This window comes from Schistocerca piceifrons, chromosome 2 (assembly GCF_021461385.2).
Source record: "Schistocerca piceifrons isolate TAMUIC-IGC-003096 chromosome 2, iqSchPice1.1, whole genome shotgun sequence".
Lineage (NCBI taxonomy): Eukaryota > Metazoa > Arthropoda > Insecta > Orthoptera > Acrididae > Schistocerca > Schistocerca piceifrons.
The window spans coordinates 906,840,251-906,863,839 of NC_060139.1; the positions used below are offsets into that span (position 1 = coordinate 906,840,251).

The 23,589-nt window shown below is 38.2% G+C and overlaps 1 protein-coding gene across 1 annotated transcript in view; it reads right to left on the reverse strand.

Moving 5' to 3' along the window:
• The window catches only part of LOC124777905, a 34,169-nt gene extending 11,050 nt beyond the window's left edge, over positions 1-23,119 (reverse strand). Inside the window, exons 1-6 of the mRNA XM_047253452.1 lie at positions 22,997-23,119; positions 21,126-22,251; positions 19,093-19,744; positions 14,576-14,976; positions 7,159-7,276; positions 3,086-3,307 (exon numbers count right to left, since the gene is read on the reverse strand). Of these exons, the coding sequence (XP_047109408.1) occupies positions 3,086-3,307; positions 7,159-7,276; positions 14,576-14,976; positions 19,093-19,744; positions 21,126-21,856 (2,124 nt within the window). The 5' untranslated portion in view covers positions 21,857-22,251; positions 22,997-23,119. The remainder of the gene's footprint in view (positions 1-3,085; positions 3,308-7,158; positions 7,277-14,575; positions 14,977-19,092; positions 19,745-21,125; positions 22,252-22,996) is intronic.
• Positions 23,120-23,589: the final 470 nt, after the last annotated feature.

Below are 23,589 nucleotides of genomic sequence, written 5' to 3' on the forward strand. Positions count from 1 at the left end.
AACACCAAGACTTGACTTAAGCTCTGGTGTGCGCCTCGTCTCCATGGACGTCATGCGGTGGGCCTCAGGAGCTCACGTGAAACTATTCTCTTCTTATCCAAACCAGTTATTGTCCATGTTTGTCTCTCATACAAGGCTACATTCTATCAAATACCTTCAGGAAAGACTTCTTGACACATAAATTTACATTAGATCTTAACAAATTATTCTTTTTCAGGAATGCTTTTCTTGCTATTACCTGACTGTTTTATATATCCTCTCTACTTCGCCCATCAGTTATTTTGTTGTCAACATAGCAAAACTTGTCTATAACTTGTAGTATCTCATTTCCTAATTCCCCAATTCCCTCAGCACTGTCTGATATAATTTGACTACATTACATTACCTTTGTTTATATTAACCATATAATCTCTTTTCAAGACACATCCATTCTGCTAAATAGCTCTTCAAGTATATTGCCATCTCTAACAGAAATTCCAATGTCATCGACAAATCTCAAAGCTTTTATTTCTTCTTCCTCAACTTTAATTCCTTTTCTAAATTTCTCAATAGTTTCTTTTAACTGTCTGCCCAATGTACTGTTAGAATAAAATGAGGGGTGGCTACAACCCAGTCTCACTCCCTCCTCAACTACTGCTTCTTTTTCATGTTCTTCGAGTCTTATAATTACAGTGTGGTTTCTGTGCAAGTTGAAAATAACCCTTCACTCTTTGTACTTTATTTCTGGATCCTTCAACATTTTGTCAAAAGCTTTCTCTAAATCTACAAATGTTACATGTCAGTAGTGCCTCACATGTCCCTACAGTTCTACGGAACTCAAACTGAAATTATACTCCCAAGATGAATATGAAAACACACACACACACACACACACACACACACACACTCTTTATGGTCTGTGCCTATGGAAACTGCTTGAATGATGAGAATTGTAACAATCTCATGAAATTATACTCCCAAGATGAATATGAAACACACACACACACACACACACACACACACACACACACACACACACACTCTCTTTATGGTCTGTGCCTATGGAAACTGCTTGAATGATGAGAATTGTAACAATCTCATGAAATTATACTCCCAAGATGAATATGAAACACACACACACACACACACACACACACACTCTCTCTCTCTCTCTCTCTCTCTTTATGGTCTGTGCCTATGGAAACTGCTTGAATGATGAGAATCGTAACAATCTCAATTCAAGGACAGCTTTTTTGAAAGCAGCAGAATCCTCATTTCCAGGCATAATGTAACTGATGAGTATCTATTAAGCTTGAGATGTATTTTCACTGTATTTAAAAAGTTCTTATGATACATTCGTGGTTTTTCACACTATGGAATGTTTGTTGGGTGGAGAATACGCAACAACCACAACATACACACATTTGCGGTTAACACTGAGAACACAAATTTTTACACAATACTGACTTGTCAAAGATATCACTGCTTTACGTATTTCGGAATGCAGGTTATGTGTACATGGGTCAGACATAAACTACACAGGAAGTAACTACTTTGATGGCAGAGAACGTTAGCATAGCGAGGTCATTGCAGAGTTTGTATTCACAATAATGTGGGTAAGGTAAGCATCAAAGGTGGGTCAAATATGGTAATTAGATAATTTTACAGACCATCTTTCTCAGTAGCTATAATGACAGAATACTTCTTAAAATACTTAAAAACATTGTACTTAAATTTCATAACTATGCTGTATTAACAAGCAGTGATTCCAACTTGTCATCTATGGACTGGCAAGCAAGATAATTAAAACAAGTGCCAAGGACATGGATTCATATGCAACTGCTCTAAACATCTTATCTGAAAATTATATTGTTCATAAATTCAGCAAGGAAAGTTCTTGCAGAACATAAATAATCGGGGAGTAAAGAAGACTACTCACCAAATAGAGGAAGCCTTGAGTCATTGACACACACACAAAAAAGGAGGACAACTTGACAGCTTTCATACTCACCAATGATCTAGAGAGCGCCCCCCACCGTCCATGCACACACATTACACTTACACTGTAACTGCACAGGTGGGGTCAGGGGGGGAGGGGGTGTGGGCAGGGGTGTGCATGCGTGTGTTCTCTAACACATTAAAGTTTAGCCCAAAAGCTAGAAAGTTTTCATTATTTTTTGGTGTGCCTATTGACAAATCAAACCTTCTGCTATTTGATGAATGGCCTTCTACACTGCTAGACTAATTACCTAGTGCAGTTAGTTATAAAAGTAAATATGAGGGCAACATCTTTGAACTCCGAGTGGAAAACAAAACACAACTTTTTCATTTCCCCAAAATGGGGGATAGAATCAGCAATCATAAGGTTATTATGACATTAATTACTACAGGCCTTACAAGGAATATTATAAAATGTATGAACATATTTCTGCTTAGTTAATGAGAGAAGAACCAGATTGCACATTAATTGAGCAATCAAAATTAGACTTATCTATGTCAAACAACACTATGTATGAATGATGAAATAAACCAGCTGTGTTTGAATAGCTTGGAAAGTTGTTTTACAAACAAAGATTAATCACAGAGTCAAACAAATTCAAAGTCTTGTTGGACTTCAAAAAGTGAATGACGCTAAAGTAATTGTGAGGACAGTAATGCAGGTAGTGTCCAGTGCATTCAAAAATGAACCTTTATCTATAGATCTGACACAAATACAAAGAATGTTTGATGTTAAATAGTCAGTTAATGAAACAAGGTCATCTCTGCAGCCATTCTGTGATCATACTGGCATCAAAATGAATTACACACATAGAAGGCCAACCTTCTGAGTTCAGTTTTCCAAAATTATTTCAAATGTTCAAAGAAGACACACTTTATACAGAAAAACACAATGTGGTTGGTTGTTGAAAGATGTTTGGGTAATAACAGCCTGTACAGAAATCACTCTCTGGTTTTTGAATGAAACATAATACTTTGTTCAATATTATAATCCACAAACAAAAACAACACAGCTATCATATTCCCAAGTGATCATAACAAATTAGTAAATTACACAAAAAATTTAAATATCATTAATGTATCTTATCAAGTGTCCTAAAACACTTACCATTCCAGCACAGTTAGTCACACCAATTATACTAAGCAGACTAGATGATTCTGATTCCGAGTAGTTGTATATTCGCACATAATCAGCTAAGTAGAAGTATGGCACAATAAACCAAGTGAACAGAATAATAGTTGACCAAGACATTAGGAAAAAGTGCCATTCTAGAAACATTGAGAAATCTCCCATGACTTTCATCATTTCAAGAATATCCGAATACCATTTCTGAAAATAAACAGTACTACTGTTAGTATGTTAACAATTTGAGTTATTAATTTGTAATTATTTTCAAAATACAGCACTCCCTAGCAGTTAGATAATTTCTGTAAGTAAATGCACTCATACTGTACACATGGACAAAATTTTCTATGTAACTGTATTTAACAACCGAGAATAATCAAGTGTTATTGGTATGCATAGTTCATCAATCAACACAGAAAAGGTATTGTGTCCTGGATTACTTTTGTTTAGGCAAGTTCTCAAAAGTTAAAAATCTTTGATATGCTTCCTTGTACAAAAATCTACTTCAGCTGTGAAGCTATGGTGGTTTACTGTCAAAATTATGGTAGAGCAAATGTTGAGAACAGAATGGAAAAGGCTCCTATCATAGCACAAAAATGTCCTAGGCAAAGTCAGAGATGTTAAAGAAAGAAAGTAGCTGTTTGACTTACCTAGCAGCTTCAAAGACAAGTAAATCAAAACATCTTGACATATTCGCACTTTTTTACGAATTAACCTTACTTCTCCAGCACAGTGTGCTCTGTTAACTGCAAGATGTTGGCATGCCAGCATCTTGCAATTTATAGGCTAAAGTATCTGATCTTGTGCCCAAAATCCAAAAGATTCACTAGCAATCTATAATATTATATAGCTCATGAGTTTACATGTAATTGCTAAAAAAAGTTTTCTGGCGGGCATAAAATTTCTGGGGGTGTATTTGTTCCTTGGGGGATTCTAAAACTATTCTTTTTTATTTCTGGGTGGTGGGGGCTGAGTTTTCCCCCAAGAGGGCCATTTCTCCACCAAACACACCTCTTGTTATATGGTGAGGGGTTGAAGAACAGACAGACACCAATCTGTGTGTTTCTAGAGAGTGGCATGTATCTACAAAGGGTATTCAATAACTAATGCAACACATTTTTTTCTGAAAGCAGGTTGGTTTTGCTTGAAGGTCTCTCGGGCATGCAGCCGGGTTGACAGGTCGTTGTACAACGTTCTACAACCACCAGTCAACCCAGCTGCATGCCCGAGAGACCTTCAAGCATCTCATTCGCCGGGAAAATCTACGAAGACAGGTTGGTTTTATTCATGATTCCAACACACCATATTATTTCCCACTCTTTTGGCTACAAAACCTTATTTTTCAACATAATCTCGGTTCATGGTGATGGCCTTACGCGACTTTACTAGGAGAACACGTATGCCCGAACTGTACCACTCTACTGGTCGATATCAGAGCCTATGTCTTGCTGCATAAATAACCTCCCCAATCATCCACGTACTGCATCCCACAGAGTGCATCCCCCTTAATTCTTTATGGTATTCTGTTAGGTGGTGAGGAACACAGTGGGCAGACACCTTTGAATACGTCAACTGGTGGACGATTGTGACAGCATTAGCATCAAAGACATCCAGCTGAGCAGGAAGGTATTTGACTGTGATCCACTGACTGTCTTGAATCAGAATGTCCACATGTTCCAGCACTGCAGGAGTTACAGAAGTGTGCAGCCAGCTGGCACGCGGGAGATTGGACAGGTTTGCATAATCTCGTTGCAATGATGATAGATCTCTCACCTAACGACTCACCATGCTTTTATTTAGTGACAGGTCTCTATAGACATTACAAAAGTGCCTATGAATATATGTGATGACATGGTTTTCTGTGAAAACAAATCCACTGACAGCTGACTGCTTGGAACACACCTCCATTACAGAAGCCACTTTGAAGGGTATGTAGAGTGCCTCCACCTACTGGAATCACAAAACTGTAGGGGTCTGAAGCAGGAATATTCTATGATGTCCCACAAAATTCCACATTTTTTTCAACTGAAACTGTCAAAAAATAAAAAAAAGTATTGCATTACTTATTGAATGCCCCTTGCACTATATGAAGTATCCGAGAGTGGGGATAGATGCATCCTAAATTTTCATGACACAATATGTCATACTGCAGGACATGACAAATGCCATGCTTGATGACATGATGGCATGTCTCATGTTACATGACATGACATCATGTATCCCAATACTTCACGTAATATGATGCATTATATTAAATGACATGGATACTAAAACTACTGAGTAAAAAAATGTGAATATGTCAAGATGTTTTGAATGAAATGTCTGAAGTTGCCAAATAAGTCAAAAAGCTAGTTCCCTTCTTTTACGTCCCTAACTCTGCCAAGGACATATTTGCTTTTTTGTGCTACAGTAGGAGCATTTTTCATTCTGTTTATATTGCTTAAATACTTAATACACTTCAAAATGAGTTTTACTGACTTGTCATACAATGAAAAATCTGGAATGTAATGACAACAATATGAAAAGGCTACACTGCTTCTGACCACATAGAGAAGGCATTGAACAGCAGACAGGCACATTGAATAAAAGGCTGCTAGACACTATTATCTATATAAGTCTTTCATCATATGTCCTTCATTATAACAAAACAAAGTGTGCCCACACACACACACACACACACACACACACACACACACACACAAATCATGGTGAGTAGCAATCTATCCTTTTCATATTGTTATACTAACTCTTAACTGACAAGGCGAGGCAATGCCATAGGGATCACTGATTTACTTCAGACTTTGTACATCTTTAGTAGGCCATTAAAACAACATAATGTGTAAGTAGTAAGGTGCACTACTCTGGCAACTCAGAGAAAACTACAAGAGAAGTTTTATGTGTCAACTATGTAAGTGATTTATCTGTGCAAGGTACTGGCAGTTAGAGGTCATTGAGGTCAAGTGGTTAGCTTTCAAGCGTTGCAAGAGAGTAGTGGACGAGGCGACAGTTCAAATCCTGCCAACACATTACTTAATTTATATGACATTTGAGAAGTAACATAAAAATGTGCATTTTCATGAAGCTGTAGTGAATTTCATATGTTATTTGACTATTTACTATTTTTAATTAAAATTTCAAGGATGAGGGACAGGATTGGAAACTCCAAGTCAAACCTTGATAATTAATGATGTGAATGACATTATTCACAATCAGTAATACAGTAAGTCACACTGTGCCAACCACAAGAATAATGTACAATTGCTCGTCAGATAAGCGTTCAACATCACGCGTTGCAGGATGGTATTTGTCATACAGACAGGGAAGACGTAAATTGAAATGGCGTCTACTACATCGAATGAATGCAGTTTTGCCGCATTTACAAGGATGTTCACAGTTTCTAAGGGAAAACACACCTCGCTGACATTTTGAAAATTAAATAATATGAGCAGTGATGAAGAAAATAGATTAATAATTAAGTTTGAGTGGGAATCAAGCTGTCACTTCGTACACATTCGTCTTACAATGCTTGAGTGCTAATTACTTGACCACCATGAACGTTTGGCAGCTATGGACAGAGACATAACAGATGGTAAAGCTTCTCTTGTGATTTTCAAGGAATGCCAGAGTAGTGCACCTCACTACTTGCATATTATGTTGTTTTAATGGCCTACTAAAGATGTACAAAGTCTGAAGTAAACCTGTGATCCCAGTGTCATGGCCTCCCATTGTGAGGCAAAAAAGGTGGGTGAATAAACTACCACATAACTGGCAAAAGGAGTATTTGATTTCAATAAACATGTGGCAGCTCAAAACACTCTCTCATGCACAAGAAAATACAAAAACCATCATTTCCACTATTTTAATGCGTGATGTTGCTTTAGTATTATAAAAACTTTCTACAGGCAAAGTGGAAGTATGTTTCTCCTACACAACCACTGTTTACTGGTTGGTAAAGTACTCTCCAAATTATGAAAACTTTACAAAAGTAAGAACTTATTTAAAACTTTGCAACTGAATGGAAATGTACGCTAGTCACTTGATGTGAATACACTAACCTCTTCTGTTTCCTTTGCTATCGTTGTCATGGAATTCCGATAAATGTCCGGGCAGGATGATGCACGCAACCTATATTTATTGGTGTTGAGAGTAGCTCCTCGATACATGACAGAATTCCTGGAATAAACGAAACATATGTCAATAATGTTCACGAGCGTTAAGTATTAATCAACATTTGGGAGGTGTGTGACCCCTCTCCCCTTTTGGATTTTGGAAAGCTTCAAAAAAACTATGGTAATTTGATGCACACCGAATGACCAGCTTGCTCCTCAGAATACAAATATTTTTCAAACGAATCTGTCATTTGCCATAAGTGATTTATGGAAACCATCCAAAATTTTAATCTAGATTGTTGGTAATAGTTTTGACACTACTTTTCTGAAATGCAAGTTAAGTATCTTAGTCAATCTGTCATATCAATTACATGTACTAATTATATGATATTTGTTATTTATTTTAAGTCCTGAATCTAAGAAACAGCTAGTTTAACCTCTGTAGTGATTTGAGAATTTCTGTGTAAATTCTAGAACCACTCAGCCTTCTACCGTCTCGAACACACAATATTATGGATATGAATGTGAGATTGTAGAATCCTACCTACTGCACATCACACGTTTGTGTGTGCAGGTGTAAAATCTGTCGCAGGAAGAAAGTAAACGCGGCAGTCAGATGGCACCGACAAGTACCTGTCGGGCAATCCCTAGATGTTTTAGTGAGTGGGTAAGGAAGAAAGATCGAGTTTATATGCAGCTCTGTGCTTATTGTGTCACTGACTATTGTTAGTAAAACAAGAACAGTTTTAAAAGTACTCTTGTTGACTCTTGACACAACCTTGTTAAGGCATGACTCATTTTATGATTCATGTTAAGAAAGGTCATGGTATCCAAGCCAACTTCCTTTTAACTGTAACTCAATTTGTTTCTGTCGTCCGACTGTACAAGATACTTGCAGGAAGTTACAGATTAATGTGGAAAGGGGAATTTTATTGTGTATGGAGGTCAAATACATCATTAGTTGACGAAAAGTAAAGTTTGTACGTCTACTTATTTCATAAGTAGAACGAGTCTAAAAATTCCTGTACCTAGCGTTATTTGACGGAGAAAAGTCAAGAGTGTTTCCAGCAGCCAGCTATTCGGTAAAGAAGAGTGGCTGCAAATACCAAGTAAGTCATCTCGTAAAAAAGTGGAAGGTGGTTTGGGGGAATAAGCCGATATAACCCAGATCCACACTTTAAGTCGTCAGAACATTAGACCTCAGACTGCAGAGTCACGACACACAACTATAAAAACCATACTGTGAAGGAGATATTTATGGTATTAACTAACATCAACACAATGAATTTTAAAATACTGATATCAGTATCATCCTGTTTAAGTGACAAGTAAGCAGGTAGTTCTACTTCTCATATATCATCCATTTCTCAAGATTTACAAGAGAAATACAAAACACTCCAATTTACTTTCTTACAGTTGAAGTCAAGAACATACAATGTTATGACCTGGAAAGTCAACCTGGACCTTTGTCTTGTGGAAACAATACCTATGCCAACTAAACCACACAAATGTGCTTCAAGGCCTCACTCGACATAGCTGTCACCTGCTCTCTTTTATGTTCTCTGTACTGTCTATCCAGCAGGTGAAATTCATTACATATTTATACATTCATAAATCTCAGTGCTTTTAAATCTCCTTGATGTAAATATAGTTGTTTTGTCACAAGCACAACTTGACAAAAAACTATTTTGAATATGGTACACAACAGAAAGACATTATGAAAAATAAGTTATGTTTACATTATGCACATAACAGTTTTGGACTGTGACAGAGTTAGGCTATTAAATGTAGTAACTGCAAATCAAGCACAAAATGAAAAGATGAGTAACACACTGTGAACATGATTTCTTCCTCTTTTTACAGCTAATGAATGAATGGAAAGTTACAGAATGTTGTGCATGTTGGAAAATGTGGCAAATACAGGTATGTCTTATTCATTTTCACTATAGCATCACACTCATCCATATTTATGCAAAGTTGTGAGTAACTTGTATTTTTTGTTTATATGTAAACTTTCAGATAAATTAAATCACATTTTGTAAAATGAAACTATGTATACCTCACAGCATGAAATTTGGAGCTGTCTCTATGAATTTACCAAGTATATATATACTATATAGGACTTACAGATTAACAAAAACCAAAATATAATCAAGAACTGCATTCTTAAATTGCTAACGTCTGAAAGAAAAGACACAAACATATAAATATGTACATATATGTGTCTTGATGGCGAAATGATATCTTCTGTGGGTACGCACTCACTCGTCTGAACCCTTGCGGGACTCAGCTGAATAACTGTGAGCAAACAGGGGATAATGGACAGAGGACACTACATCTGCAGTATGCAGCATGTGAGAATTTGAGCTGGATGGGAGGCATGCTCGGATGGCCAAGGCGGTTAAGGCAACCAATCTAGAGAGGCGGAGCACCTGTTTTTGAGTCCTTGTCGAGCACAAACTTTCACATAATGCCGTTGCATTTAATGCAATGCCCATATGCAGCTGTGATCTGTGAATTTCTATTTCATTCTATATATACAGCTGCTGAATCGTAGAAATGGACAGCATACATACAAATTTGTACCATACATAATGTTTGAAAAAAAAAATAATTATAATAATAAACATTCTCCATGACCCTCTACAAATCATCTGGAGGTGAGCTTTTGGAAAATGATATCAAGAAATGACAAGTTTTGGGTAGTAAATACATGACCACAATGACAGTCATTTGCAACAGCGACCAAAATGTTGGTCTGCAGAACAACATGATGATACAGTCTCACACAAAAAAGAAGTTTTATTGAAGATGGCAATGGCTGAAGAAGCCTACAATCACACACAACTTGGATTGCCACATATTAGTTACTGGGAGAAACTTGCATCTATTTAGAGTGATGAGATGAAGTTCAAAGGTTTGGATACTGCTGATGGTTTCCTAAATGTACATTATCTTGGAAATCAATACATTACTTGTATTAAAAGTAATAACTTTATTGTGTTACCACATTGTTACACAAAAGTGAAATGCAATTGACGTGGAAGTAATAACCAGTTCCACAAACTCCATTGACACAATGTTTTCGATGTTGTTGTTGTTGTTGTTGTTGTCTTCGTGTTCAGTCTGAAGACTGTTATCCTGCAGCCCTCCATACTAATCTATCCTGTATAAGCCTCTTCATCTCTGAATAACTACTGCAATCTACAGTCTTTTGAACCTGCTTACTGTATTCACCTCTTGATGTCACTCTACACTTTTTACCCCCCCACACTTCCCTCCAATACTAAATAGATGCCTCAGCATGTGTCCTATCAACCTATCCCTTCTTCTAGTCAGGTTGTGCCACAAATTTCTTTCCTCCCCATTCCTATTCAGTACCTCCTCATTAGTTACATGATCTACCCAACTAATCTTCAGCATTCTCCCCTAGCACCACATTTTAAAAGCTTCTATTCTCTTCTTGTTTAAATTGCTTATCGTCTATGTTTTACTTCCACCTATGGCTGCTCTCGATACACGTAGTTTCAGAAAAGACTTCCTAACACTTAAATCTATATTCAGTGTTAACAAATTTCTCTTCTTCAGAATTGCTTTTCTAGCCGTTGCCACTCTGTATTCAATATCTTCTCTACTTTGGCTATTTCAGGCAAAATAAAAAATTAACCCACACACAGAAAAATGTAATACATTAAAACTTAATGAAGTCTAAGACTATATATTTTCTTCTGATGTATTATTAACCAGCTTAGCACCCTCGACTTCACTCGCATACGCTGTATGGTCTGCACATATTTTTTTTTTCCCCCCTTCAATTGAATTTTTATGTTATTCAAGCCAATTGTGGCCAGAAGTGAGGTCTTGTCTTTTCCAAACGTACAACTGACCAAAAAGCAATTCTGGCAGCCGGAGTCCAAGATTTTTTAAAATCATACCTTCACTTGTGTTCTTGTGGGGATATTTCCATAAAAACTTTCATCCCCTAACATATATTTCTTTATACGTAACAGAGAAATGAATTCACATTTTTCATAGATTTAGCTTTAGAGTCTTTTAATATAATGAAATATTTTCTTAAGAATTTTCAGCCTCCATGTCACACCTTAAAGGATACAATTTCTAAAAACAGTGAAACAAGTATTTTTTTATTTCTAACTGAGAAGCAAATATAAATTTTCATCAATTTACCTGTGAAAATGGTTTCATAATGAAATAATTTCACAAAACTTTTCATCCCCCGTTTCAGTCCCTTAGGGTGTTGAATTTCCAAAAACAATGAAACACACATTGTTTTTTTTTAAATTTCTAAGCGAGAATCAAATACCAGTTTTCACTGAGGTAGCTTTAAAAATACTTTAGCAGTTTTTTAATAATGATTTCCAATTTTCGTACTTCTAGCTTCAAAATTGCCTTAATAGTGACATATTTTCAAAAAGCCTTTTATCCCCTATTCCACCTCCTTAGAAGTGGAATTTTAATATAATCCCTTCTTAAACAATGCTTACAGTGTAAGATCCACATCCTTTGCAAACTTCGAGTTTCTATCCTCAGTGGTTTCGGCCGTGCGATGAAGAGTCAGTGAGTCAATCAGTTGGGACATTGCCCTTTATGTATATTACTATTAATATCGTTTGAGCTATTAATATTTCACTACATTCATAAACAATATTTTCTTCAAACTTTTAATTTTTTTCTCAGATTCAGCATAAGGAATGTTTGTTCTTTTTTGTAGAATGTGGTCCATATGCGCCAAGCTGGAATTACAGCTCTGAACTCTTCAAAGTGCTGCTCTACCAACTGATTTATGTCCCCACACAAATATAAACATTTGATAAGTTTTAAAATCATGGGTGAAGTATACTTCAAAAGTACACACAGAAAGGTAAAGAGAAACATATTCAAATCCCAGTCTGACAAAGTTTTCACCCATTACAAATGTTTACTTGAATGAACCCATTTTCTGCTCTGTATTGTAAATTCCTTTACATATACGATTGGCAATTTCAATTGTTAGGTCATCCATAAGCAAAACATTGTAAATACTATTAAGCCACTATACATAATTGATAGACACTCAACAGCAGGGAAAGCATGGCGACTGCATGGGATTGTTTCAAATAATATATTTATATTACATATATATTTTTGCTCGAGAATGACCTAAAGGTTAAAACTGTCCAATCACAAACATAAATAAATGTGTCTACAGCCTAATGTAGAAGATATCTTCATTCAAATATTTTAATAAAAGTGTGAAAAGAAAGATAAATGAATCTGTATTAGAGGGTCACCATTTAAGATTTTACCAAATGATCACTGGTATGGAAGAAATAATCAGTTCCACAAACTTCATTAACATATTTCAGATAATGTGATATGACAGAACTTTTGTTTTACAATTTTCCATTTGTTACTGTTAAAATCTCAGCAGTTTAGAAATTGGCCAAGTTGTGTGTTTACAGTGAACATTTAAAGAAACAGCCTTGTGAAAAGAAGGAAATTCCACTTTAAGGTTTTCACTGATGATTTTTTTTAACATTTTCACAAACAGGTAATTCAATAAAAATGTTTCTTATCGCCTTGTTCAAATTTTGATAATGAATTATTTTCACAAAAGACTATTTGCAATTGTTTAGGCACTGATGGTATGATTGGAATGTTTATAAATGACAAGATACTGTGCATCAATGTAAGATCTGATGATGGCCGTACCAAAACACATCATGAGCAGTGAAAAGGAAGGAAAATTTTTGGCAACTAGGCAAGAACAATTCATTAGTGCCAAATGTAATCGCAGAGCCCAAAAAAGACTTCTGGTCTACAGGGATGTTTACAATAAGTTTGGAGAATATATCTAAGGCCGTGCTTCCACTAGTAAAGAATTTCATGAAAGTCAACCAAGCATCAGCTGTTCCAGAACAAGTCAATGCTGTGCATCCCACAAGCAAAAAGGATCAGGCACGTGACTTAGTGTGAGACAGAGTTTTCCTTAGGCATTCAAAGCCTCCAGTACATTTGAGTTTGTCTGTGAAAAAGATCTGCTCCCAATGGATTCCAAGCTATTGGCCAAAGCTCAAAAACAAGCTAGTGTCAACTTACATTAGGAAATACCTAAAAAATGTGACCATCAAGAGATGAAAACTGGATATGTTCATATGATCAGGAACCAATGTAGCACTCAACTGTTTGGGTGTTCAAAGGGGAACCAAAACCAACAAAAGCAGTTTGCTCGTGAGGCACTTCCAAGAAAACAGTCACTTGTTTCTTTGGTTGCACTGGACAGGTCAGACCACTGCTTTAGGAGATCAAAGAACAGTAAATGCTTAATGCTATACAACCATTTGCTTGCCACAAGCCTTTGATGAAGTCATGAAAAACAACCAGAAATGTCACATCATTATTCATCAACACAATGCCTGCAGTCACAAAGCACATCAAGTAACTGATTGGGAAATCATCAAATTATTGTCTAATTGCCTATTTTCATCAGATATATCATTTAACAATTTAATTTTGCTGTCATAATACTACAGAAAAAGTGTGGACAGAGATTTTAATCAGCTTAAAAAGCTATTCAATCCTTCCTAAACCAAGTTTTTGAGATAGCAACGTGTTTCCACAACTGATTCTAATGCATGGAAACGTATATAAATTTTGCAGACAAATATGTTGAGAGAGAATAAAATTACTTGTATCAAAAAATGTCTTTCTTTCACTATTTTTGTAAAAACTTGCAAAGCTGTCCTCATACACATTTACCTTCAGAGCGAGTGACCACAGTTTAAAATTTTTGATTCATATTCTATGTTGTTGTAGTATCCATTCATACAATTTTGGTACAATAAAAAATATTTATCTAGGGACATGTGGAATTATCCTGTGTGAATGGAGCATATAACCAGAAAAAAAGCCTGATGGACTGCTGATGACTCACTAAAGCTAGCAAAGTTTTCATTCTCTTCTGTGTGTGCCTGTCAATGACTCAGTGTTTCTGCTATTCAGTGAGTAGTCTCCTTTACTGCTAAATTATTTAGACTCTGCTTGTACTTAGTATATAAAAACATGGTAAACTGGAAGTAAATTAATTATAAGGCTTCAACACCACGGAGAAATGCGAATGATGGAAAAAAAAAAAATCACTTTCTGTGAGACAGACAATCTATACTAGCGCCTTCACATCACATTCCAAAACCTATGCACTGTTAAAACATGGTTATTTCATAAAACTGATACATTTTGTTCTATGTCTTCAAATACAAATGCATTTGGTTCCTGACGTAATCTGCATGACTGAATGTTGAGTAAAAATGGAAAATAAAATAACCATTAACATAAAGAGACAAAATGTAATAATAATTCTAACCTGTGGACACGAATCCCTCTCAGATAGTTGGTATGTGGGGCTGTAGGTGCAGTACAAATCTGCTTCTTGAAGTTTTGCTGGGTATCACGGATAGCTGGAACTGGATTACTTTGTGTTTTAACAACAACAGCATGAGAAGCTGCAGCTGAATTTAGTAATGGTGCAGCAGACGGGTCTTGACTTTCCACATGAGGTGCTTCTTTCTCCTTTTTCTGCCTCTTAATACGCATGGACATTGTGACAGGAACACGGGCATCAGGTGCCACCATATCTTGTGCTGGTAAGCGGTTTAAACCTTTGTCTGAAATGCTTCGGCATGTGAGCAGGCTTGGATAGTTTTCCAGTATCACATTAAAAATGCGTTTGTTGGCACTTAATGATTCCAGAACTTCCAATGGCACCTAATACAGAAAGATGCACACTATACAAACACAGAATCAGAGTAACAATGAAGTTATGAACAGACCCCCAATACTTTCGATGAAATAATTAGCTACACGCGATTCAAATTATCTGAAAACAATGCAGATATATGGAGGTTACAAATTATGGTAAAGTACTGAACACATGTTCAGTTTCCGATCATCCACAAAGTGTACTTATCAGTCATACAGCTACAAAGTTTCAGAGCCTTGCATTAAATCAGCCTTTCATCTTCTGTTGTGAGACAACATGACAAACTGCCCAGAAAATCTTACGTAGAAACCATTAACACTAAGTACAGTTAAATAAATCCACAAGATGATGGAGGTATGGAAAGTGGAGAGCGTTGGGATCGATTCTAGTGTGTCCCATTAGCCTTATGAAATAATGAAAATGTAATCTGAGACATTTCTGTATGCAAATCACCTTGACATATAAGTGATGATTATATTTTGCACAGTAGTGGAAACAGAACATTAATTCAGTTCCTGCCAGTAATTATTAATCATAGTATATATGGCAGTGATACAAAGTCTACCAAGATACAGTATTACTTAACTAAATATTACAGCTCGCAAAGGATGCAACCTCAAACGACGACACACTAAAGACCTATATGACTTGGAATGGTCAGCGGCACTAAATTGTTTAAGCATGTGTGTTCTAGGGAGGAGGGAGGGGGGGGGGGGGGGGGAGGATGAGAGAGAGGAGAGAGCATTTGTAATTGACTATATCTTTCAAAATTCTAGAATTTCTGTATGACACAGAAGGAGTTGTTAGGAAGGAACACATGTAACCAACATTTAAAAACACTTTTGCCCTCTGTCACCTTTTTTTTTTATGGGCAGATTATCTTAGATCCTGCTACCAATGAAAGTATTCTTATTTGCTTGCTGCTACCCTGTAAGTTTCCATATACACTCCTGGAAATTGAAATAAGAACACCGTGAATTCATTGTCCCAGGAAGGGGAAACTTTATTGACACATTCCTGGGGTCAGATACATCACATGATCACACTGACAGAACCACAGGCACATAGACACAGGCAACAGAGCATGCACAATGTCGGCACTAGTAGAGTGTATATCCACCTTTCGCAGCAATGCAGGCTGCTATTCTCCCATGGAGACGATCGTACAGATGCTGGATGTAGTCCTGTGGAACGGCTTGCCATGCCATTTCCACCTGGCGCCTCAGTTGGACCAGCGTTCGTGCTGGACGTGCAGACCGCGTGAGACGACGCTTCATCCAGTCCCAAACATGCTCAATGGGGGACAGATCCGGAGATCTTGCTGGCCAGGGTAGTTGACTTACACCTTCTAGAGCACGTTGGGTGGCACGGGATACATGCGGACGTGCATTGTCCTGTTGGAACAGCAAGTTCCCTTGCCGGTCTAGGAATGGTAGAACAATGGGTTCGATGACGGTTTGGATGTACCTTGCACTATTCAGTGTCCCCTCGACGATCACCAGTGGTGTACGGCCAGTGTAGGAGATCGCTCCCCACACCATGATGCCGGGTGTTGGCCGTGTGTGCCTCGGTCGTATGCAGTCCTGATTGTGGCGCTCACCTGCACGGCGCCAAACACGCATACGACCATCATTGGCACCAAGGCAGAAGCGACTCTCATCGCTGAAGACGACACGTCTCCATTCGTCCCTCCATTCACGCCTGTCGCGACACCACTGGACGCGGGCTGCACGATGTTGGGGGCGTGAGCGGAAGACGGCCTAACGGTGTGCAGGACCGTAGCTCAGCTTCATGGAGACAGTTGCGAATGGTCCTCGCCGATATCCCAGGAGCAACAGTGTCCCTAATTTGCTGGGAAGTGGCGGTGCGGTCCCCTACGGTCTTGGCGTGCATCCGTGTGTCGCTGCGGTCCGGTCCCAGGTCGACGGGCACATGCACCTTCCGCCGACCACTGGCGACAACATCGATGTACTGTGGAGACCTCACGCCCCAAGTGTTGAGCAATTCGGCGGTACGTCCACCCGGCCTCCCGCATGCCCACTATACGCCCTCGCTCAAAGTCCGTCAACTGCACATACGGTTCACGTCCACGCTGTCGCGGTATGCTACCAGTGTTAAAGACTGCGATGGAGCTCCGTATGCCACGGCAAACTGGCTGACACTGACTGCGGCGGTGCACAAATGCTGCGCAGCTAGCGCCATTCGACGGCCAACACCGCGGTTCCTGGTGTGTCCGCTGTGCCGTGCGTGTGATCATTGCTTGTACAACCCTCTCGCAGTGTCCGGAGCAAGTATGGTGGGTCTGACACACCGGTGTCAATGTGTTCTTTTTTGCATTTCCAGGAGTGTATAAAAGTTTCAATACAGCAACATAGAGTGAGTGCACACTTATATTTCCCAAAATAAAGCAATAATGCAATATCACCACCAAATATCAGCAAAGAAATAATGAGTTCCCTGAACATACTGATAGTGAATACTGACTTCGGCCTGTAACCTAATGATAATGCACAAACTGAAAGAAAACAGAACATCATCAACAATGTTCCTTTGTGTAAGTATTAGTTTTGGGAATTAAGGTCATGGTGAAAGATTGATCTGTAGCACAGCCATCGGTCTAGGTTAGATTGGGAGGTGATTGGTTGTTAGTTGGCGTGGGCAATGGATGTGCATATGAAATTTTAGATATAGTGACATATTAACCTGTAGCACAGCCCAAGGTCTAGGTTACGTTGAAAGGTGATGGATTAGTTGTGAATTGGTGAAGCACCATCAAATGCATCAATTATTACCAATTTAAGTGTCCTATTTCATTTTAGAGTTATATGCCTATAAACACTGCTGACAGTGTGGAATTTATTAAAGTTCTTCAACTGGATTCTTAGATACTCTATGGCATGTATTAAGTTACTTGCACATGCATCCAGTAAGTAGAGTGTCTACCCAATGATTATGCAACAATTCTGCAGTCAAAATAATGCCAGTCACTGATTTGGCAATATTGTATGAAAAAAGCTCATAAAATTTGAAAGGGATATAAAATGATGTAACAAGTTTATATAATCAACAGGGTTATTCTGGGTTAATGTTCCTTTCCCTACACACACTCCTAAGTCGGCTGCCCATTATTTATCCAACAATAAAAGTGGTGATCTCTACACCCCCCCCCCCCCCCCCGCCACCAAATAATCTGTAAAACAGAATAACTGGCAATGTGTAAAAAACTAACTGACAACAGGAAAGAATACTGAGTAACAAGTAAGTTCATGCCAATCAGTGCAGACCTGATACAGGGCAGATTCCAACCAAACAATTTTTATACACTTAATATATGGTTGAAGCTGTTGGATCAAGTAATCTGAATTTTAAGTTGACATAGTGGAATTATAGGGTTCATAATCCATCTAAATGACAGCTTAACGAGAGAAACATGTCTATGGCTGAGATACCATCCCCCCCCCCCCTTTATTGCTTCAATATTTGCACACAATATGACAAAATTTACAATCTAAATACAATCACCATGCCAGTTGTATATGATTGCAGTAATAAATGTTGGGACCATATGTACTGAACGTGAAATAAATCAAATTTAAAGTGCTTAAAACACACACACACACACACACACACACACACACAGAGAGAGAGAGAGAGAGAGAGAGAGAGAGAGAACACACACACACACACACACACACACACACACACACACACACAGAGAGAGAGAGAGAGAGAGAGAGAGAGAGAGAGAGAGAGAGAGAGAGAGAGAGAGAGAGAACATCAAATTTTGTGACAGATGAAATTATTATTATAGCAAAGTCGAAGATTAACTGTACATAATAACAAAAAGCTTACTGACAGTTCAACTCCATTTCAGAACATGTTTCATGAAAATTGACAGAAGCAGAAACAGACACAGGGCACAATTCACATAACGCAGAGATGGTTATTAAAAGACAACAATTCTTTCAAGAAAATTATACCAGGAATATATATAAATAATTGAATGCCCAACCATGAGGGAAACAATGCAGAAATTAAAGTGGTCACATCATAGTACAATAGATACTAAATAACATGCATCACAGACTGGAAGCAAAACAGTAAGGACACTGAAAACTAACCGTTTCGCTCTGTCGGACAAATGTTGGCAAGTTGACAACAGAGCTGTATACTGGAGTCTTCAAGCCATCTTCAGATTTATCTTTGGTGCCAGTTTCCAACTCTGGACCATCTGATGTTATATAAGTGGCTAGTGTTGTTAGTATGTATTCTGGTGTTTGGCCACTTTTTAACAGTTTACGAATTTCCTCAACACCAGGAAAGTCATTGGCTTCTGACCTGGCTGAAATTGACCCACAACTGGATGAGGTGCGTGCTGACTTTGACAGTGCAGACTGTTTCTGCTGTTCCAGTGTCCACCACTCTGGGTCACGCATCACTGCACCACAGACACACATGTTGAAGAAAGTTCCTGCCAGAAGCAGAGTCGTTCCCCTCCAACCATATGTCTCAATGAAGTAAGTTGTCATTGGAGCATAAACGAATGTTCCAGCACCAGTCCCACAGGCACCCAGACCAGTTGCCAAAGTCCGCTTCTTGTCAAACCAGTACGCAATACTTACAACTGCAGTCACATAGCACAGTCCCAGACCTAGGCCTGCTATCACACCAAACGTCAAGTACATCATCTCAATGGTGTTGCAAAAAGCACTCAGAGTAAATCCAAGGCCTGAAACGAGGCCACCAGTTATTGTCATCCAGCGACAGCCATACCTGTGATAATAATTACAGTGAAACTTTAGTTACATCATCACAAACATTACAGTAGATATTATTAATCAACAGAAAACCCAGGATAGGATATGAAGATAGCAGAAGCATTGAGAAGAAGACAGGCACAAACACCAGGATCATAAGACTGCTAAATTTACAGGTGATAATATTATGTGGAGCTTTGTAGTTCTTAACTCTAATCATGGTCTTTTATTTAAAAACTTAGGAGACTGCCACCCTTTCCTATGTGCTTGTCTGTTACAACTATCGAACCATTATAATATCAGTCACAATAGGAGACAGATACATCATAAACTTCGTACCTGATTTACATTCAGAGTGATTTCAACCTAGATATTGCGTGTATTGTGTTTTGCAGTATTAAATGCCATAGAGCGGAACCTGTGTTCAATATATAAATTTACATTTCTCAATTTTCATTTCAGTGGATGCCAAAATAGTTCAAGAGAACCCCAACTGTCGGTGTTCACAGTTCTTCTCAAAATGGAGCTGGTGCTACGTCTCTAATGATTATGCTGTTAAGTTTTCATAAGAATAGAAGAACAGGTGAGAACAAAAACATATGGAGCATTTAAGTTAATTCTGATGGACTAAGGACTGCCAACATCGCCTGTGTAAGAATTGAAATTCCCAATCATCAAGAATGCCAAATGCTGAGTTACTTTATCAAACAACACACAGCTCGAAACTAAAGGTAAAATTTGCTTCATACATTCAGTGATTAACAGCTTCAATTTCCTTCCAAATTGGTTGCATGAAACTACGATGAACATCATGTTCACCACAAAAATGTTGTTATAGTTTCCAATGTTAGAAAACAGGTAATAAAATAATATCTTAACATTGTGTCTTGATGGTGATATTGTTCGCGTGGAGTTGTTACCAAAAGACGCAGGAGGTGGGCTACGGTCTTATTAAAGGAACTCTCACTCAGAATTTTCCTGTAATGATTTAGACAAACAACAGCAAATCTAATGCTGGCTGGCCACACGCACAAATTCTGAATATGTGACTAGTGTCTCAACCACAGCATTGTTCGATCCAAAGGCAATAAAGCCCAGCTATCTGACAACATCAATAAATCACCAGCCGCACAATTTTTTGCACAATTTTTATGAAACATTTAAGAACTCATACACTTTATTATGACTGATGTAGTAGGATATCTTAAGTTTTCTCAGCACAATATGATTCATGTTTTCACCTAGTTCTAGTCATTTTTAAAACTTAGCCATAAGCCCATTAGTGCACAGTTTATAACAGACACAATTCATTAAGGCATGAAATTGAAATCAACAGACAAAACACAAATATAAGATCTATGGATTTAAAACAATGCAAATTTCACTGTGGCACTCACCTGTCAACAAGTGCACTTCCAATAGGCCCTGACAACAAAGGTACTGCCATGAAAAGACTTCCAATCCATGCTGTCTTGCTCTTACTTTCACCAAAGTGCTTGAGAAATTCTATATACAGCAGACCAAAAGAGAAGCTGATGCCATCAGCTATCATACTGATGACAAGGGATGAGGCCACCACCACCCAGCCCCAACCACCATCTGGAATTTTTGGTTTAGCTGGTTCTTCTTTGCTTGAATGGCTGCTGCTACATATGCTGTCACGGTCATCATCACTATCTGGTTCCTTTGTACCTTCCTCAAACTTCACACCACCATTTCCCAAGCCATATGCTGGGTTTTCCGTGACCACCACTGAGCCATTCTTCTCTTCCGAGGATGTTAGTGGTGGTGTTTGTAGAGGTGACCAAGCAGGAGGTGGAGTGTGTGACTTTGTATCATGGGCCAAAAGAGGTGATGACTCAGGACAATGTCTCTCCTGTGACTTCTTTGGAGACCGTGAATTTATTACTACATTTTTCTCATCTTCTGGAGATGTCTCTTCTGGTGTTTGGAGAGCAGTTGATGGGGTTGGTGTCTCGTCAGATTCAGACTGGCTTATGCATGATCTTGGGGTAGCATACTTCGAAAGTGGGGAGGAACTTGCTGTTTGGTTATCTGATTCAGCTGCCTGTGGTACATCAGTCGATAGCAACTCTGAGGTGCCATCAAACACAGGAGGTGGTACCATGATTGAAAAGTCAAATGGCACAAATTTAAAAAAGAACCTTTAAAGTTACAAAGGCGCGGTAACTACAGGCACACAATATTCAGGTACAACAAAGCAAAAACTGCTATGTAGATACTATCTACTAAAAACCTCTACTGCCTGCAATAGGCTCCATGCAACAATTTCCTTCCAATGAATTACTTAGTTGACTGAGAAGGCACACTGCTCAATCTAAAGGAATCTCACGAACAGTCTTTGTCCAACGTCTAGGCCAACCCTGTAGCAAGCTTGTCACACTGTTGCTCTCACGAGTTGTGTGTGGCAGGGCACTCATCAAGGAGAGAAGTTGTCTCCTTGGGTTACAGTAACCAAAGGCAGCAGACGCCACCATACGGTGTTTGTGCGTATAGATGAACCTGACACAAAAAAGCAAAAACATCAATCACTAACAAATTAATAAAAACTACGTGGAGCAAATTCATCAACAAATCTCTATTCACTAAAGGGACATTTTCGTTTCTGTACATAAATAATACAAATATCTATCCGGGTATTCTATGCCTCCCATGCTCACAGTAATTATCATTTGGAGTTTATAATTCAGCTAAGTTACCGGTACGCACCAACAGAACATTTCTAGGCTCTCACATGCGGAAAAATGCACATAAACATCTATTACTGAAACAGCTATTAAAACACACGAAAACAGTTCTTAGTGTTTTAAAACTACGATCAATACAAAAAATTTCATAACCCGACAGAATTGGCAATTTATGTCGAAGGAGGCCGGTCTACACAGCACTGTAGCTCCTATGGTAAAGCATATTTTTCCTAAAGAAATATGTTCAAAAATATTAATCAAAAACTACTGTAAATGGTGATATTGTACCTTCCACAGAATGTCGACATAATGTTTACAAACATACAACTACCAGCACGCATCACATCGCTTTGTTTTCAAACAAGCACAAAAGTGAACTGCAAAGATCCCCGCCATAGAATGAACATTACACGGCGTTGCTGGCAGCGTACGCGTAAGGCGCATCCAGAGACTCACATATTTCTTTCCGCAATCAATTATAAATTACGGTATAATTTGTCGCAATATACGATTTATTATCTACGGAAAATGTGTTTATAAACACTATAATTAAAACTCACAGTAGAGGCCGACGACTGAGGAAGTTCCACACACAAATGTTATCACCACCAAAGTTCTTCTTGCTCTGCGAAAGCAGGCAGACGACTAAATGGAAAGGGGTTCGCTACTCACGTCGACTGTGCTGCCACCACTTCCTAGTGAAGTTCATGCCGGACAAAACCGACTCAAACCGGTTAAGGATCCAAGTACTGCAGCATGAGATGTATCGACATGTCTCCTGGCTTTGTTGTTGTGTTACTTATCAAAAATAAAATTTGACGTACTGTGATGTTTCACGGACTCTGTACACATTGAGAAATTTTGTTATTGGTAGTGCGTAAAGTGAGGAGGAAGTGCCGGTCAGTTCGAATGAATTTTTTCCTCTGACATTAACCAACGCGAAAGGCTATGACATAGTTTCTCAAACACAAAAAATATGTTTGAATTTCAGGAAGCTTTTCATATACAAGAATCGGCTACTCGATAAACACAAAAAATATGTTTGAATTTCAGGAAGCTTTTCATATACAAGAATCGGCTACTCGATTAGAGGTATACAGTATTGGCGACTAAACTCAGAAGTAAAATTAGACTTAGTTTATGTACATTACGG